Here is an 18,434-nt window from a genome sequence, read left to right on the forward strand (position 1 = left end):
TATTCCTGAGCTTAGAGGAAACATTCAGTTTTTCACTATTAAGTATGATAGTAGCTATGGGTTTTTCGTATATATATGTATATATATATATACACACATATATATATACACACTTTTTTTATTTTTTGAGACAGAGTCTAACTCTGTCACCTAGGCTAGAGAGCAGGGGTGTAATCTTGGCTCATGGCAACTGCCACCTCCCAGATTCAAGTGATTTTCATGCTTCAGCCTCCCAAGTAGCTGGGATTGCAGGTGTGCACCACCATGCCTGGTTACTTTTTGTATTTTTAGTAGGGACTAGGTTACACCATGTTGGTCAGGCTGGTCTTGAACTGCTGACCTCAGGTGATCTGCCCGCCTAGGCCTCTCAGAGTGTTGGGACTGCAGGTGTAAGCCACTGTGCCTGGCAGTTTTTCATAGATTTTTAAAAATCAGGTTGAGGAAGCTCCCTTTTACTTCTAGTTTGTTGAGTGTTTTTTTTTTTTTTTTTTTGCCCAGGCTGGAGTGCAATGGCGCGATCTCGGCTCATCGCAACCTCCGCCTCCTGGGTTCAAGTGATTCTCCTGCCTCAGCCTCCCAAGTAGCTGGGATTACAGGCATGCGCCACCATGCCTGGCTAATTTTGTATTTTTAGTAGAGACAGGATTTCTCCATGTTGGTCAGGCTGGTCTTGAACTCCCGACCTCAGGTGATCCACTCACCTCGGCCTCCCAAAGTGCTGGGATTACAGGCGTGAGCCATCGCGCCCGGCCTGTTGAGTGTTTTATCACAAAGAGGTGATGGATATTATCAAATGCTTTTTCTGTGATTATTCAGTCGATCCTATATGTCTTTTCCCCTTTCCCCTCCGATTTTTTTTTTTTTTTTTTTTTTTTTTTGAGATGGAGTCTGCCTCTGTTTCCAGCCTGGAGCGCAGTGGCATGATCTCAGCTCACTGTAATTCCACCTCCGGTCACGCCATTCCCTGCCTCGGCCGTCCCAAGGAGCTGGGACTACAGCATCCACCACCATCCCGGCTATTTTTTTGTACTTTTAGTAGAGACAGGTTTACCGTGTTAGCCAGGAGCTCTCAATTCCCTGACCTGTGATCCTGCCCGCCTCGGCTCGCCAAAGTGCTGGATTACAGGCATGAGCCACTGAGCCCTACCTCCTGCTTCCGAATAATTAAAGAAAGGCATCTTGCCAGTGGACTGAAGTCCCCAACTTAGGTTCAACACAGCTTAGTAGGGAAGATACGTGACCTGTTCTTTTTTGTTTGTTGCTAGTCTACTTAAACCGTCATTATTACTATTACTTATTGTTATTAATTTTTGAGTCAGCGTCATCGATCTGTTGCCGCAGGCGGATGAAATGGGTCATCTTGCTCACCGCGCTCGACCTCTTGGTTCAGCATTTCCACCTCAGACCTCCTTGAGTAGCTGAGTACCAGCATCGCCTGAAATTTTCATATTCTTTTTTTGTAGAAACGGGTTTGCCATGTTCCCAGGCGATCTTGAATTCTTGAACTAATGATCCACCTGCCTCGGCCTCCCAAAGTGCTGGCATTACAGGCATGAGCCTGGCGCTCCTGGGCTGAACACTATTATTTATATTATTATTATATTAATTATTATTATTTATTTTGAGACAGTCCACTCGTCCCAGGCCGGATCAGTGCACATCCGGCTTACTGGGGACCTTCTGCCCGCTTGGTCCAAGCCATTCCCTCCTGCCAGCCTCCCCCGAGGTAGCTGGATTACAGTGCCTGCCACTGCACTGGCTAATTTTTATGAGACAGTCACCATCTTGCCAGACTGTCTTGGAACTCCTGACCTCAGGTGATCCACAACGCCTCAGCCCTCGCAAAGTGTGGGATTACAGGCTGACCACGCGCCTGGCCAAAACACTATATTAATATCACTTATTTGTAAACAGTAATATTTGCACATATAAACAAACATTTAATAAAAGTCAACGGTGACAGTGCTCTCTTTATTCCCTTTCGCAAACCAGGTGCCCATTCTCTCCATTTGTCTATGTGACTTTCTTGCAACAAAGGCAAGAGATGAAATTTTTTCTATTTTTTTAATTTTTACGTATTTACCATTTCAACAATTGCTATGGTATCTATGTATATATCTTTGCACATAGAAGTTTCTGTAGAATAATCTCCTATGGAATGCTAAGTCTTAAGTCAGCATTCCGTTTTGATAGTGTACCAAAATTAGCCCTCTGGGAAGTTGAACTAATATACGCTCACCGAAGCATGCTTGGACCGTTCCTCACAGCCTCCACTAACCTGTACATCTTTTATACTTGCCATCGAGAAGGAAACACGACCTCCATTGTATTTAATTTGCATTTATCATTATGAATAAAGAGTAGCATCTTATCAATCTAAAAATCTTTTTTTTTTTTTGAGACGAGCCTGCTCGTCGCCCAGGCTGAGTGCATGTGGCCGGATCTCAGCTCACTGCAAGCTCCGCCTCCCGGGTGTACGCCATTCTCCTGCCTCAGCCTCCCGAGTAGCTGGGACTACAGGCGCCCGCCACCTCACCCGGCTAGTTTTTTGTATTTTTTAGTAGAGACGGGGTTTCACCGTGTTAGCCAGGATGGTCTCTATCTCCTGACCTCATGATCCACCCGTCTCGTCCTCCAAAAGTGCTGGATTACAGGCTTGAGCCACCGCGCCCGGCCAAGTCTAAAATCTTAAAACAAAACAAAACTCCTCCTGAACTCTACCTGCCCAGCAGACTGAAGACTCGCGACCCAGCCGTTGGCACGACGCGGGACGCCGGTGTGGCAGTGGCGGAAGAGGCAGATATCGCGGACTACCCCCCAGCCCTCCAATTCCTTTCAAACAATTCCCTCCCAGGCGCTGAGCCCCGCCCCAAGTCCGCCTCTGGCCGGCTTGGGCGGAGCGCAAGGCCAGTGGGAGGTGCTGAGCCGCCTGATTTATTCCGGTCCCAGAGGAGAAGGCGCCAGAACCCCGCGGGGTCTGAGCAGCCCAGCGTTCCCCGTCCAGCGCCCGTGTCCCTGCAGCATGCCGCGCCCCCGCCTGCTGGCCGCGCTGTGCGGAGCCCTGCTCTGCGCCCCCAGCCTCCTTGTCGCCCTGGGTGAGTGGAGCGCGCCGCCCTCTGGCCCTCGCCCCTCCTCCCCGCGCCGCTTGCAAGTTTGCCCAGCGCCCTCCCTCCACCTCCACTGTTGACAAACTTAGACAAAGCCCCGGGGACCGGGCCGGGCAGAGGAGCGGCTTCTCCCGCTGCTCCCTGGCGGGACAGGGGGATGCGCCCCTGTCGTCTCTGCGCTGGGGTTTTTGGGCTGGGACTCGGGACATCGGGTGACAGCCCTGCCGCCCCCAGGATGCGGCTTACAGATAATGACAAAGGAATTCGCTGTGTCGGGCCTCTCTTTTCCCTTGTGAAAAATCAGGCCAGGGAACTGCGTTTGACTTTCGAACTCCTTCCACCTGGGTGATTCAAGGACTCTAGTATGGATAAGTCTTCTCTGGATAACTTTGTCCTGGCAACTCCCCACCAACTCCAATTGGCTGGATAGTTCATTGGATTTTTGCGCTCCCAATTGTCCGTGTCTGGTCGCATAAGGGAAGGTCTGGGGAGTCGGTGCAGTGGACGCGGGCCGTAAGTAGGGCCCGGGAGGGGACCCAGAGGCTGCCAGGAACTTGGAAGAGGGCTGCTTGCTGATGGGAGTCTCCTGACTCCCTCCCTCCCGCGGCCTTGGCCGGCTGCTGTGTCTTCCCCGGTCCTCCTCCGCCTCCTAGGAGGCCTCCGGCGCCCAGTTGGGCCCCTTGCAGGCTGGACTTGCGGATGCCCCGAGCCATTCACCGTGGAGCGCTGGGAGAGGTCAGGGCCAGGACTCTTTAGGCGGCCCCTCTATCATTTTCTCATGGGATTGACTGAAGCAAGGCAGGTTAACAGCTGAGCCCCAGCCCTATGTCCTGTGATCTGCCTTACCCTCAGGGCTAGAACTTCCAGAGTGCTCCAAGCTCCCAGGAACTTGGGAGCTCCTGGCCCTCCCCAGCCACCATGAAAGACAGCTGTATCTTCATAGCCCCTTTCTACTCTTCTCTGTACCCCCCAACCTGAACCCTGGCCAAATGTTACTGGAAAGTCCCCGAAAGAGCAGGTCTCTGAAGTCCCAAAGATGTTTTTATACAGGGTGATCTGGCCTTTTCCAGAAGGAGGCAACACCATACCTACCTTACATACAGGTAACCTGGCTGGGTAGGGTACATCTTTCACTTTCCCTTTTTACCACTGGACTGTTTTGCCCTGGAGCAGTGTAGGGAGAGGGCCGGTGCAGTTGGGAGGTAAGAGTCCATTCCCAGCCCAAGTCTCTGTCTGTGTCAGTGCTCGCCCCCGCCTGCCAGGTCAGAGGAAGGATTACCTGCTATTTAAAGCCAATGACTAATAGCTCCTTGGGAGCCACTTTAAGCTCCCCAGGCCCTTGGAGGCGGAGCTCTGAGGGCAGATCGCTCATTAATGGTGTTGCTGGAGTGGGATGAACTCTCTGGGGGGGTTTGGAATTCCAGGAGGACTCTTCAGCCTTGGATGGGTGACTCTGAGGGGGAGGCAAAAAGATTTCTGTTTTTTTTCTTTTTTTTTTGAGACGGAGTCTTGCTGTGACGCCCAGCCTGGAGTGCAGTGGCACAATGTTGGCTCACTACAAGCTTCGTTCCCTGGGTTCATGCCATTCCCCTGCCTCAGCCTCCCAAGTAGCTGGGACTACAGGCACGTGCTACCACGCCCGGCTAAGTTTTTGTATTTTTAGTAGAGACAGGGTTTCACCGTGTTAGCCAGGATGGTCTCAATCTCCTGACCTTATGATCCGCCCGCCTCAGCCTCCCAAAGTGTTGGGATTACAAGCGTGAGCCACCACGCCTGGCCAAGGTGAAAAGATTTCTCATGTCTTGCTCCAAATGACAGATTTGGGTGTAGGGTCTCAGGCAGCCCTTCTGGGATGCTAAGGTCGGCTAGAGGACCCTTGTTGGGCCCAGCCAATCCACCAGAGTCAAGGGATTGAGGACAGGCCCTCCTGTTCCTCCTCCTGTGTTCTCCACCACTGAGGCTGATGGTGCACATCTGTCATATAGGTTCCCATCCAGAAGCCCTGGTGGCCTCTACAGCCCTTGCCCCCTGGTGGTTCTGAAATCACCCTTCCTTTTCACTCCTCTGCCCTGACTTCCTCTCTCACCACGCTCTCCTGCTCTCCACCTTCACCCTCTTCGGTGGGATTTCTGCATTTCAGCCAGAGGGTCCTGTCTGCAGCTACCAGATGCTCCCCACCCTAGGGGAGCTCAGCGGCATGTCTGCACTTGGGCCTCTTCAACCTTCTTCATCCCGCAGTTGGAACTGACTTTCCCACTCCCATCTCACACTTGAGAATCTCTGTTTCTTTCTTTTTTTTTTTTTTTTTTGTTCTCCCCTGGTGGACAATGGTGAGGAGGGTGAAGGAAGGTTAAAAGCACTGCTCTACAGGATGAAAAACTAAACTTGTCATTCTTCAGATCCCTCCCAGTCTGGCCCCAGCCTACCCTTCCAGCTGCATCTAACTGTGCTCCAACATACCACACCCTCTGTGCGCCTGCTTTTCTTGGAACGTTCTTTCCTCATTGCCCAGTCTGGCACCCCCCTTACTTTGTCTTCTAGACCCAGCTTGAATATTCCCTCCTCTGGGAAACTTCCATCTCCCCAGCAGAAATCATGCCTCCAGTGACAGTTCATGCAGGCTTCTGGAGCGTTGGGCAATGTTCCTCATCTGTGGACTTGCTGGCCTCTTTCCCGTTGGCTTCTTGAGGCCTGAGCTGCATCTGATTTCTCTGTCTCAGGGGCCCAGCATGGTCATTGGCCCTCTCAATGTTTCCTGGATGATCATTGTGCTGTTCCTGAGTCAGGGCTGCCGTTGGAGGTGACATCTGTGACTGACCTATGCCTGAATTGGTGGGCAGAACCTGCTCGGTGGGCCAGGACAATGCTTCCTTCCACTGCCCCTGCCTTAAAGTCCTCATAGGCCTCCTTTGCAATCAGACTGCTGCCAAGAGACCTGCCCTGGACCTTGCCTGCCTCTCCAGATCCCCGCTGCCAGCTCTTCTGCCAGTGGGCAGTGGTCCTCAGCACCATTCCCATTGTCAGCCAGCGCTTTTCTGGACTCTCCCAGGCCACTTGGAAAGCTGGGCACTTCCCTTATGTGGGCTGATTCGCCTACACGTGGACTTCCTTGGCTCTAGGCTGACTCAGGCTCCATCCAGCAGCAGACTGGGGAAGAGGGAGAGGAAGAGATAATGGGCTGAGTTTGAGTGGAGGGTCCTTTTGGGCTGGGCCCATCTGCTACTTCTCATCTCTGTCCCCAGCTCCTTCCTGATCACCTGCTCATCTTACCTGTCTCTGTCCCCAGATATCTGTTCCAAAAACCCCTGCCACAATGGTGGTTTATGCAAGGAGATTTCCCAAGAAGTGCGAGGGGACGTCTTCCCCTCATACACCTGTACGTGCCTTGAGGGCTACGCGGGCAGCCACTGTGAGATGAGTGAGTATCTGGGGGTGCTTGTTGCCTGTTTCTGGCAGTAGAGCCTGAGCCACAGCCCTGGTGGCATAGGCCATGTTCTGGCCTTAGTCCCTCCCTGCCGTCCCCACCCCAGTGGAGGTGTCAAGGCTTCCTCTGGGGAGATTAAGAGAGAGAGACAGAGCCTCAGTTAGACCAAGGGGGTAAAAGGTTCGTGTTTCTTCCTTCTTTCTGCCTGGCCCTCTTTCCTGAGACTGCTGGCCAGGCCTGATGCTGCTACAGAGGAGTGAGGGGTCGTGGTCACCCTGGAGGTTGTGGGAGTGCTGTTTCTTGAGTCACCATGAGCCAGACACACAGCATTAGGATTAAGTCGTGAGGATTTTTCTACCTAAGAGGGGAAAACAAACACATTCTTAGTCTTTTGGGGCCCAGGAACTCAGTAAATCAGGCTTGGTTTCAGAGTCTGACAGTTCCTGGCCCAAGTTTGACCTGCGGCCTCATCACAGAGCTCGGGGGGAGGAGGGAGAGGCCTGGGCCAGCTGAGCCATCCCCTCGAGGTCAGGTGGTCAGAGGCCCTGCGTGCCCAGAGGGGCCTTGTATGACCTGCCTGGTTATCCACTTGGCCACAGAATGGCCCTAGGTGGGGTGCCAATAGCAGTTCCCCTGCTGTCCTCCCTCCAGGCCCAGCTGGAGTCCCTTCCACTTAGTGCTCCCGCCCCACCAGGACTCCTCATGGGGTAGGCGAGTCGCCCACATGCGGGCCCAGGGATGGGTGGAGTGGGGGTCCTGGGTTTCTGAATCTAGCAGGTCGGTCGCTGAGCATCTTGGGTAGGGGGCAGGGGACATCTTGCCCTCCTTCAGGGAGATGTGGGGATGGACTCTGAGGTTTGCTGGCCTCCAGAAGGAGGGGGCAGGGGGCTTGAGCCAGCTGGGTGGGAGCAGGAGCCCTGGGAGAGAGCAGGTCAAGTGTGTAGGATGCCTTTTACCTCCCAAGTGGCCCTGGGGCCTGTGCCTTGGGCCCTGGCCTGAGGCCAGATGTGTTTGAGATCTGGGTGGAAAGGTGTATATATGGTTTGGGGGACGGGTTGCTAAGGCAATCAGAGCCCTGGGTGGGGCCCGGTGGGGCCACTAACGAGTGTCCTGGGAGCTGAGGTAACCGTGGGTATGCCTGAGTTGGAATTACCCACCCTGACTTCTAGCGTCTGGGCCTGAGATCTGCCCCAGGCTGGACATGGCTGCACCCAGGAAGAAGGCAGGGGTGACCACACAGCGGAGGAAGCCCTCAGAGGGACCTTCGTAGCTCTTCCTAGCCTTTTATGTGGTATGTTTCCTTAGAGCCAACAAGGACCCTGTGGGCCCAAAGAATGCACAGTGGACTCCTTCACGGTGTGAGTATGGTGGGGTATAGGGATTGTCCTGGAGGCAGACTGGGGTCAAATCTCAGCCACTGGCCGAGCTCTGGTCTTGGGGCTCTGGCCTCACTTTGCGCGTTCCCCTCCCAGCCAGAGTGCGCTAACACCGAGCTCATCTGAGCCTGTGATGCTGGAGGAAGAATAGATCTGTCTGTGGGTTCTCTGCTTGGCAGCTAGAAGGCCCAGGAACACGCTGGGGGATCCCCAGGTGATGAGAGAAGCTTGGCCTGTAGGTGGGCCTCGTAGCTGTCCTGGGTTCCTGGGACCGCACTGCTGGAGTGATGGTGAGGGGGTGGGGCCTTGGCCAAGGGCATGTTCACAGATGGCTAGGTGAGGGCCCACAGGTGGAAGGCACAAAGAGGGAAAGCAGAATGGCATTTGTGCCCCACCTGGAGAACTCCTACTAGTGGGATTCTAGAAAACTCCAGGCAGATTAGCTTCTTTCTTTGTGTGCAGTGCTGGTACTGTTCGCTGCCAACCAAGGTAACCCTTCTCCCAAAGCCACCCTCCTGAGGAAGCCAGGGGCTGGCTGAGGATGGTGTCCCTTCCTAGTGGGGGGGGGGGACACTGAGGAAGAGGGGGTCACACTGGTATTCTGTGCACCAGACTAATTGCTGCCAGATGCCCTATATGAACATGGCCACCTCCCACAGCCTGGAGGGGGACTCTATTTTCCATGAGTGCCAATCACGGCCATCCCCAGAGTGCTACCCTGGCTGGGATCCTCTGGCAGCCCTGGGTCCTGGCCTCCCATGACTCTGCCCAACCCCCTTGTCCTCACCACTCCCAGCCACACACCTTCTCTTGGCAGCTTGTCCTGGGCACTGCCTTCATTGTCCCTTTGTGGTCTTTGTTCTGAGAGAGGCTCTGAGGTTCTCCCCGGCCCTGGGGCCTAGGCAGAGGCCATTGAGTCTTATTTTCTTGTCCGTTGGGTCCCAGCTGGGCCCAGGAACCTGCTGGGATAGCCACCTGACTGTCACCTCCCTCCCCTCAGAGTGTGTGGAGCCGCTGGGCATGGAGAATGGGAACATTGCCAACTCACAGATCACCGCCTCATCTGTGCGTGTGACCTTCTTGGGTTTGCAGCATTGGGTCCCGGAGCTGGCCCGCCTGAACCGCGCAGGCATGGTCAATGCCTGGACACCCAGCAGCAATGATGATAACCCCTGGATCCAGGTATGCCTGGGGATGACCCTGGGGCGGAGCGATGGACAGAAGGCTCGATGAATGTTCCTGCATTTGGGGGTTACCATGGGAGGGTGCATCACTGGAGTTCAGGTGGCAAGGTGGCAAGTTCCCACAGGTGAAGTGTCTGTAAGTGGATGGCATCCCTGGGGGAACCTGGTATGGGGTCAGGGTGAAGGGGGAGCGGGCCCCAGGCTGTGGAGGGCTGTGGGTACTCGATGAGGCCTCTAGAGGCCGGGGCAGAAGAAGCAGGCACTTTGTGCGGGTGGTGTGCTCAGTTGCCCCTTCTTTACTGCTGTTGTTGGGTTGTTCCCCCACCCAGTGCAGAGAGTGAAGGGATGGGTCTGCTTGGATCTTGAGTGGAAAGAACCCAGGAGATAAGGGTGCCATCTCCCCTGCCCTGTGTCCAGGTGAACCTGCTGCGGAGGATGTGGGTAACAGGTGTGGTGACGCAGGGTGCCAGCCGCTTGGCTAGTTGTGAGTACCTGAAGGCCTTCAAGGTGGCCTACAGCCTTAATGGACATGAATTCGATTTCATCCATGATGTTAATGAAAAACACAAGGTAGGTCTTGTTGGGGCCTGAAAGAGGGGCTGTGGTCCATACCCACTAAGGTTCTAGCATTGACTGAGGACCCCCAGTGAGTTCAGAGAACCCTGGGTGATTGGCCATGACATGGGTCTTCGGGTGCATCTTGGCTTCTAGAAATTGGGAAACCCAGACTGTGTCCATGTTCAGTGGTTTACAAGCAATAGTCCCACTTTAGAGATGAGACTAGTGAGACCCAAATGGTACAGTGACCTGTTGAGGGTGGTAGTGGTGGTGGAGCTGGGTTTCATTCTGAGCCTTCAGGGGTACATGTACAGTTGTGTAGGTTGTACACTGCTCAAGGACGTCATTACTAAGCAGGCACCATTCACAGTACAGGCATTGTACATTTGTGGAACTCTGTCAGAAAATTGTCATAATAAACTATTTGAGAAACGAGTGCCTTTTCCTAATTTGCAAAGAGGCACCCTGTAGGTTACAGGTGACCCTGTGTCAACTATAGGGGTTTATGCCCAGGCTCCATGATGATTAAGGAAAGTGAGAGGAGAATCTGTGTGGAGGGGTACGGAGTGACCAAAGGAGAGGCTGCTATGTGAGCCCCTGCTGGCTCTTCCAAGTCCTCTTCACCCTTCCAGCCCTACCTCTGCCTCCCAGGTCTGAAAAGGAAGATGATGTAACCCTAGGGAGGGGGACTGCCCAGATGGACCCCCCTCCCCCAGTCTTGTCCCTTCCCTCCTAGGAGTTTGCGGGTAACTGGAACAAAAATGCGGTGCATGTCAACCTGTTTGAGACCCCTGTGGAGGCTCAGTATGTGAGGTTGTACCCCACGAGCTGCCACACGGCCTGTACTCTGCGCTTTGAGCTACTGGGCTGTGAGTTGGACGGTGAGTGCTGGGGGTGCCGGTAGGGGGGCACCGTGGGCCAGTCCTAGGAGGTGGCCCTCCCTGCTGCCTCTTTTCTCAGCCAAACTGAGCTGGGTAGGGCAGCAACAAGGCCCGGGGACCAGGCTTCACTCAGGAAACGCACTCTAGGGACTCACCTGACCATAGCAGTCCCACCCAGGTGTTTGCTGTCGGCCAGCCTATGACCCAGGGCGTTCTGGTTGATAGAGAAAAAGACATCGATTTTCAAAGTATTTTCACTTCTTCTGGTTGGCTCCTGTCCTGTAGCTTCTAGAACATGTAGCGTTACGTGTGTTTGGCAGATGTCAGCTTTACGAGGGCAGATAATTTGTCTGTTTTGTTTGCTTCGGTATTCCCAGTGCCTAGAATGGTGTCTGGTTTATAGGGACCCAATAAATATTTGATGAATGAGTGAATGAATGAATGAGGGGCGTGGGGCCCCTATGAATGATTTATTAAGGGTACACATCTGGTAGGTATTAAGACTTGGTCTAGCTGGGCGCGGTGGCTCACGCCTGTAATCCCAGTTCTCAGGGAGGCAGAGGCGGGAGGATAGCTTGAGCCCAGGAGTTCGAGACCTGCCTGGGTAATACAGCGAGACCCCGTTCTCCACAAAAGGAAAAAAAAAAAAAAAAAAAAAAAAAGACAAAGACTTGGTCTAGATCTCTGGGCTCCCGGCCCCACCTATCCAGAGCTTTCCTTGCCAAACTCTTAGAGTCTGCACTCCAGAGAAACACAGGGGCTTCTTGGACCATGAGGCTTGGAGCTGGTGCTTCTTGCTGCCTTTTCCAGAGATTCCCAAAGAAATTCCCCAGATGGAGAGCTCGGAGGGACCAGAAAGGGACAGCTTTCTGCAGACCCAGGAGACAGCCTTGGCGCGGTTAGGGTGCAGGGTTTGGGCTAACAGACATTGATTGCCTCAGCGCAGCTCAACTCAGCTTTCCTTTTTGAGGTCTGGGTATTTCTCTCTCTTTGCAGCCACAGTGCCACCTGCTGGCCGTCAGTGGAACTGTAAGACTCGCTAAGCAGAGCTGCAGAGTGGAGGTTCTTATCTTACCCACTGGCATTTTTATCTTACCCAGACCTGCCTTCCTGTGCCCCCCCTTTCCCCTCTGTGACACCTCTTCCTGTTGTCTCATTTCAGGCACCACCCAAATACCCCTCAGAGCTGAGTTCAGTGCCTGGCTGGGTTTAGTGTTTTTAGCGTGAACTTGAGTAGGTATGCTTCCTCCACCAGGGGGCCTTTGGAGCCTTATTGTTTCAGTGGGGAGTATACGACTGCCTTCTGCTAGAAGGAAATGTAGCCTACGGGGAAAGGACAGAGCCAGGTCTGTGTACCTCTCCCTGGAGTCCCTGCCACTTGCTGTTTTGGCTTGAAGCCTTTGGCCATTAAAGTTGCCTGGATCCAGGCATGGCTGGCCCCTGCTCAGGGCCAAGAGAGGGTGAGCCTTGCAAACCAAGGAAGCCCAGGTACCCTGTCTGCTTCCTTCAGGGTCTGGACCACTCCTTTCCCTATAGGCCTTCCAGTCAGCTGGAGAGTGTTGGTGCATGTGTGCGTGTGTGGGGGTGGGGCTGAGGTCTGGGGGTACCTGGGATTCCACAAGGGATTCCTCTTTGCAGGCATGGTGCCTTTGGTGAATTAATTATTTAATTCAATTGATGTTTATTAAGATATTGATTAAGCCCCTCCTGGGTACTTGGCTCTAGGGAATGATTGCCTGACCTCATGGAATTTGCACTGTAGCAAGGGAGGCAGACTTGAGGCAAGGAACAGATGACAGAGAGCAGTAACAGCTCTGAAGAAAAGCTAGAGGGTGATGAGATGATCATGACCTGGGGTGAGGGGAGAGAGCAAGACAAGGACTGCTCTGTTGGGAAGACCTTTGACTGGGGGCCTGAATGATGGAGAGCCAGCCACATGAAAAACTTAAAAAGAGCACTGCAGGCAAGGAATTGGTAAGTGCAAAGGCCCTGGGGCATGTTGAAGGATGGAAAGAAGGCCAGTGGAGCTGGATCCTAGAGACTGAGGGGCAGCTTGGTAGGTGAAGAGCCCCAGGGACCCACAGTGTCATCACCTAGGAGCTTCTCAGATATACAGACTGAGGCTGGGTGCGGTGGCTGACACCTATAATCCCAGCACTTTGGGAGGCCGAGGCCAGTGGATCATCTGAGGTCAGGAGATCAAGACTAGCCTGGCCAACATGGCAAAACCCTGTCTCTACTAAAAAAATACAAAAATTAGACGGGCATGATGGTGGGCGCCTGTAATTCCAGCTACTAAGGAGGCTGAGGCAGGATAATTGCCTGAACCCAGTCAGGAGGCAGAGGTTGTAGTGAGCCGAGATCATGCCACTGCACTCCAGCCTGGGTGACGGAGTGAGACTGTGTCTCAAAAAAAAAAAAAAAAAAATACAGACTAAAAGCCCTAGCCTGCACTTGCTGAAACAGAATCTTTTTTTAACAAGATCCCCAGGTGATCTGGGAGAATTACTCCCCTAGTATCTTATTTTAAAGATGGGGAGACTGAGACCCAGAAAGAGGAAGGGACTTCCTAGAGTGATGGAGCTGACAGTTCTGCCCCTTCCCTGGTGCCCCTTCCAACTGTATTTTACCAGGAAGGCTGTCTGACTTCCTGGGGAGGCTGAGTGAGGAGGGTATGAACCGCTAGAAGCAGATGATCTGTAGAGAGGTCTGCATGGAGTACATTGTGCAGAATTAGTGTCCTCTGCAAAGCTGCCCAGGTTTTAGCCCGCCTCAGGCCTCTCCTCTTCTGGGACCAAGGGACAACCAGTTCCCAGCCCAGTAGCCTCTCTTTGAGGGGGAAGGTGGTGGTTCCCTGGTGCACAACCATCAGGAGGCGATGGTCCCATCGGCAGGCATTGTCAACACACCCTGGAGGCAAATGTCTTGAGTGGTGAGGGTGCAGGTGTCTGGAGGGCAGTGATATAACTTAGTTGGCTCCCAGATTGCAGGGGGCTCTCCAGTCCCACCGTCCACTCCTGCCTCCCTCAACTCCCCAGAGGGATAGACACTTGTGGAGTGAGGAGACACCCCCATCATTCTCTTGGGAGTTGTATCTCCTGCCCATCCCCAACTGTTCTATCCATATGCCACATGCAGATACGAATGCAAGACAGCCCAGCACATTCCTGGGTGTTTGAGGCAGGGCTGAGTGAAACAAAGGGCAGCTTCCCGGGCCAGCCCTCACAGGCCTGTGTGACAGCATGCCCAGAACATCTGAGTGTGCGAAGGCCCTCTGGGAGACACTAAGTCGGGGAGCTTCTGGGGAATGGAAATAGAGATGTTCCTGAGCCCCAGGAGTTGTCTGATTTCTCTAACTGCCAGCTGCTGGAGGGCAGGGGTGTTGTCCTGTTCATCACTGCGTCGCCACCAGGCAGGCCTTCATCATCTAGCTGGGATGTGTGGATGGTGGAGGTGATGCCATAGTGTGACATTAAGAGTTTGTATGTGACTTGGGCACGATGCTTAATGTCTTTCAGTTTTCTCATCTGTAGAATGGGCTTACTAATTTCTACTTCATTTAGTGTTTTTTTTCTTTTTTTTTTTTGGTGGCAGAAAAAAATGACTGAAGTAAGCACTGAATAAATGAGCTGGTTGTTATTAAAGTAGATAGTGGCTGTGCCATGGGACGGATGGGAGGCCGAGGCGATGGAGGCAGTGCTGTGAGTCCAGAAGAGGAAGAAATCCTGCCCAAGTGAAGTAGAGCAGGCTTCTTGGAGGAGGTGTCTCCAGAGTCAGGCATTGAAGGAGGGCAGGAGGTGGTGGAGCAGGGGCTTCCCTGGTGCAGAGGGAGAAGGGTGGTGAGTGGGAGGTCTTGGGTGAGCTGTGAGGAGCTGAGCCCGGCTGGTTGTGGTGAGGAACTGGTGGGGCTGGCAGTGAGAGGGTCGCACAGTTGGCCCTGCAAGGTGGATGGAGCTGTTTTCTGTTGCTGAAGAGCATGCCAGGGGCTGGTCAGGATCCACAGAGTTCTTTCCGCTTCATCGCCTTGTGCTCCCGCCCCTGGGAGCTGTGGATCCCAGATCTAGATGACAGCCCACCTTGCTGGCAGGATGCTTCAATCCCCTGGGCCTGAAGAATAACAGCATCCCTGACAAGCAGATCACGGCCTCCAGCAGCTACAAGACCTGGGGCTTGCATCTCTTCAGCTGGAACCCCTCCTACGCACGGCTGGACAAGCAGGGCAACTTCAACGCCTGGGTTGCGGGGAGCTACAGTAACGATCAGTGGCTGCAGGTGGGTCAGTCCCTTCTTGGGATGCAGGGCTGGGGTTGGGCGGGATGAGGTGGGACTGCCAGATCTTTGACCTCTCCCCAGCCCAGGCTTCTGCTCCCTAAGAGAGTTCTGGAAAAGCCTTATTTTTCTTTGGCTTTTCTTTCTTCTTCACACCTGTACTCCCTTCTCCCGATCCTGCTTCCACTAAGGTGGAAAAAGGATATGTGTGTGTGTGTGTGTGTTTATACACAGGAGGAGAGCTGCTCTATGGGCTGCCACAGGGTTGACAAGGCTCAGCCTGTGGACAGCAGGGCAGAGGCGGAAGAGGGAGACATGACCCAGGCATCTTGGGACCTCTCCCCTGAGCACAGCATACATATTCTCTGACTCAGTGTCTAAGAAGCCACCATGTGACAGCCCTTGTCTGTCATTGAAACTGGGAAACAAAAGAGAGTCATGGAAAGCCAGAGCTTGTTTTATAGATGAGGAAGCTGAGAGCTGGCAGGACGACAATCTGCCTAGTACCCACCTGCTGGCTGGCAGTGAGTTGGGTTTACACCTGGATGTTGGGGAACTGTGTGTCCAGGCGCAGCCGGCAGGTTCTCCAGGGAGGTCAGGGACTGAGGACAGGAGGTCTGTCTCAGGGCCCCATGGAGCACACTATGGAACTGGGTTCTGTGAGGAGCTGCCTGCCTGTGGACACCCTCAGGACCAGTGTCGACTGTGGGCAGCGCTGCAGGGAGCCTCTAGAGCAGTTCATGCCCCTCCAGGCTGTGGCCTCTCCTGTCCTTCTTCCCATCACAGTATAGTGCAGGTCTCAGGCAGGGGTGGTTGGTGTTGAGTTGGCCAGGGCCCAGACTCTACGAGCCTTACAGCAGTGAGGTACCGAACACCATGTGTGGCCAAGTAGGTGGTATTATTTATGCCCCCCCAAGGCTTTTTTTTTTTTTTTTTTTTTTTTTCTGAGACAGAGCCAGGCTGGAGTGCAGTGGTGCCATCTTGGCTCACTGCAACCTCTGCCTCCTGGGTTCAAGTGGTTTTTCTGACTTGGCCTCCCTAGTAGCTGGGATTTCAAGTGGTTCTTCTGACTCAGCCTCCCTAGTAGCTGGGATTATAGGCACCCGCCATCATGCCCAGCTAATTTTTTGTATTTTTAGTAGAGACAGGGTTTCACCATGTTGGCCAGGCCGGTCTCAAAATCCTGACCTCAGGTGATCCACCCGCCTCGGTCTCCCAAAGTGTTGGGATTATAGGCATGAGACACCACATCCGGCCTTATGCCCATTTTATAGCCAAGGAAACTGAGGCTCAACCAAGTAGTTTTTTTTCAAAACTAGAATTCATGCCTCAGTGTGTCTGCCTCTTTTCACCTTACTGGAGATGGTCCAAGCAGAGAAAATGTGGTTGATTTCTTCTGTAGGTGGACTTGGGCTCCCCAAAGGAGGTGACAGGCATCATCACCCAGGGGGCCCGTAACTTTGGCTCCGTCCAGTTTGTGGCATCCTACAAGGTGGCCTACAGTAATGACAGTGCGAACTGGACTGAGTACCAGGACCCCAGGACTGGCAGCAGCAAGGTAGGTATCTGTCCAGCTGCCCACCCTTTGCCATTCCTTCATTACTTCCCTGGGAGTCTGGCCTGGGGCTCTGAGGGGAGGGGGGCTAGCTTGGGGTCCTCCTGACACCTGCTCTGCCTCTAGATCTTCCCTGGCAACCGGGACAACCATTCCCACAAGAAGAACTTGTTTGAGACGCCCATCCTGGCTCGCTATGTGCGTGTCCTGCCTGTAGCCTGGCACAACCGCATCGCCCTGCGCCTGGAGCTGCTGGGCTGTTAGTGGCCACTTGCCATCCCCAGGTCCTCCTGTTTTCCATGGGCCCACCACCTCCTGGCTTCTCAGCCCCTTTAAATCGCCATGGGACTGGGGAAGGGGAGGGTGTTCAGAGGCAGCACCATCACACAGTCACCATCACACAGTCACCATCACACAGTCACCCCTCCCTCCCTCTTCCTCACCCTCCACCTCTCACGGGCCCTGCCCCAACCCCTAAGCCCCATCCCCTAACCCCCAGCCCTCACTGTCCTGTTTTCTTAGGCACTGAGAGATCTGAGTAGGTCTGGGATGGACAGGAAAGGGCAAAGTAGGGCGTGTGGTTTCCCTGCCCCTGTCCAGACCCCCGATCCCAGGTGTGTGTGTCTCTGTCTCTTCTAGCCCCTCTCTCACACACCGCATTCCCGTGGTGTCCTCAAGAAAGGCCCTGAAGCGCCAGGCTGGAGATAACAGCCTCTTGCCCATCAGCCCTGCGTCGGCCCTGGGGTACCATGTGGCCACAACTTCTGTTGCCCCCTGTCACCAAGACACTTCCCCTTGTCTCCCTGGATACCTCTCTTGCCCCTTGTCCTGAAGCCCAGTGAGACAGAAGGGGGCGGGGTGGGTCTATGGGGAGATAAGGGAGTGAGGTCAGAGGAGGGCATGGGTTGGCAGGGTGGGTGTTTGGGGCCCTCTGTGCTGGCTTTTCACCCCAGAGGACACAGGCAGCTTCCAAAATATATTTATCTTCTTCACGGGAACTCTTGGTGTGGTTCCTTATTGTTTCATGGGAATGGGATTTAAATTGCACTGGTTTCCCCATCCCCCACCTGTGGTCCTCTCTGAGCCCCAGCTTGCTTGCTTGCTTGCTTTTTTTTTTCTTTTTTCTTTTGAGACAGTCTTGCTCTGTTGCCAAGCTGGAGTGCAATAATGTGATCTTGGCTCACTGCAAACTCTGCCTCCCGGTTCAAGCGTTTCTCCTGCCTCAGCCTCCCAAGTAGCTGGGACTATAGGTGCATACCACCATGCCCAGCTAATTTTTGTATTTTTAGTAGAGATGGGGTTTCACCATGTTGGCCAGGATGGTCTCAATCACTCGACCTCGTGATCCACCTGCCTCAGCCTCCCAAAGTGCTGGGATTACAGGCGTGAGCCACCATACCCGGCCCCATCTTTCTTTATGTCACCTGCCTGACTACACATAGCTTCATAGCAGGCGGAGGGAGTAAGGACTTCCAGGTCCTCAAAGCCTGACTTCCCCTCTTCCCTCTGCTTTCTATCTCCATGCCCATTTGGCCCTGGGCCCCACAGCTGCTGCCTGGTCAGGGGCCCAGCAAGCGCCTGGCAGACGCTGTCTCCTGAATGCTTTTGCTCCCTTCCTGCCAGGAAGTCCAGCTGGGGCAACTGGTTTTCCCCTTCAGCAGTTTCCATTCTCTCTGCAACTGGAGTGGTGGGCTGGAGGAACTATTAGACCAGTGAACCTGGGCGCCTTCAGAACTGGAGTTCCTGGGGTGGGTGCAGTGTGGGACTAGAGGAGGGGACCAGGGCTCTGCCAAGTGGGCATGAGGGTTCCTGCCTGAACACACTGCTTCCTGGTAGGCCACTGGTGTGTGCGCTCCAGGGATACCCTCGCTGCCCTCCCCTGTGTGGGGTCATCAAGAAGTGGGGGGGGGGCCTTGCAGGCCAGTGTCCTGGCGATCTGGGAGGGTGACTTGCAGGCAGAGGCTTGGCTAGCTTGGGAATGGCTGTAGGAAAAACCACCCTCTTCATTAAGGTGAACTTTTCCAAACTTTGGGAGCCAAGCTGTGCTCTGCAGGCAGGGGGTGCCTCTGAGCAGCAGGAG

At 54.0% G+C, this 18,434-nt stretch overlaps 1 protein-coding gene across 2 annotated transcripts; it reads left to right on the top strand.

Moving 5' to 3' along the window:
* Positions 1–2,877: 2,877 nt before the first annotated feature.
* Positions 2,878–17,352, top strand: MFGE8 (milk fat globule EGF and factor V/VIII domain containing). 2 transcript variants are annotated; one of them, XM_017882042.1, is made up of 9 exons: positions 2,878–3,095; positions 6,394–6,525; positions 8,908–9,089; positions 9,509–9,661; positions 10,386–10,530; positions 14,618–14,802; positions 16,202–16,357; positions 16,481–16,638; positions 16,994–17,352. In XM_017882042.1, the coding sequence occupies exons 1-8, from the start codon at positions 3,023–3,025 to the stop codon at positions 16,616–16,618; spliced, it is 1,164 nt and encodes a 387-aa protein (XP_017737531.1). In that variant the 5' UTR covers positions 2,878–3,022; the 3' UTR covers positions 16,619–16,638; positions 16,994–17,352. The 2 variants fall into 2 exon arrangements, with proteins under 2 accessions (XP_017737531.1, XP_017737530.1); XM_017882041.1 differs by having other exon boundaries at positions 16,481–17,352.
* The last annotated feature ends 1,082 nt before the right edge of the window (positions 17,353–18,434 follow it).

Source organism: Rhinopithecus bieti, unplaced genomic scaffold (genome assembly GCF_001698545.2).
Source record: "Rhinopithecus bieti isolate Rb0 unplaced genomic scaffold, ASM169854v2 scaffold_12070, whole genome shotgun sequence".
NCBI classification, from domain to species: domain Eukaryota; kingdom Metazoa; phylum Chordata; class Mammalia; order Primates; family Cercopithecidae; genus Rhinopithecus; species Rhinopithecus bieti.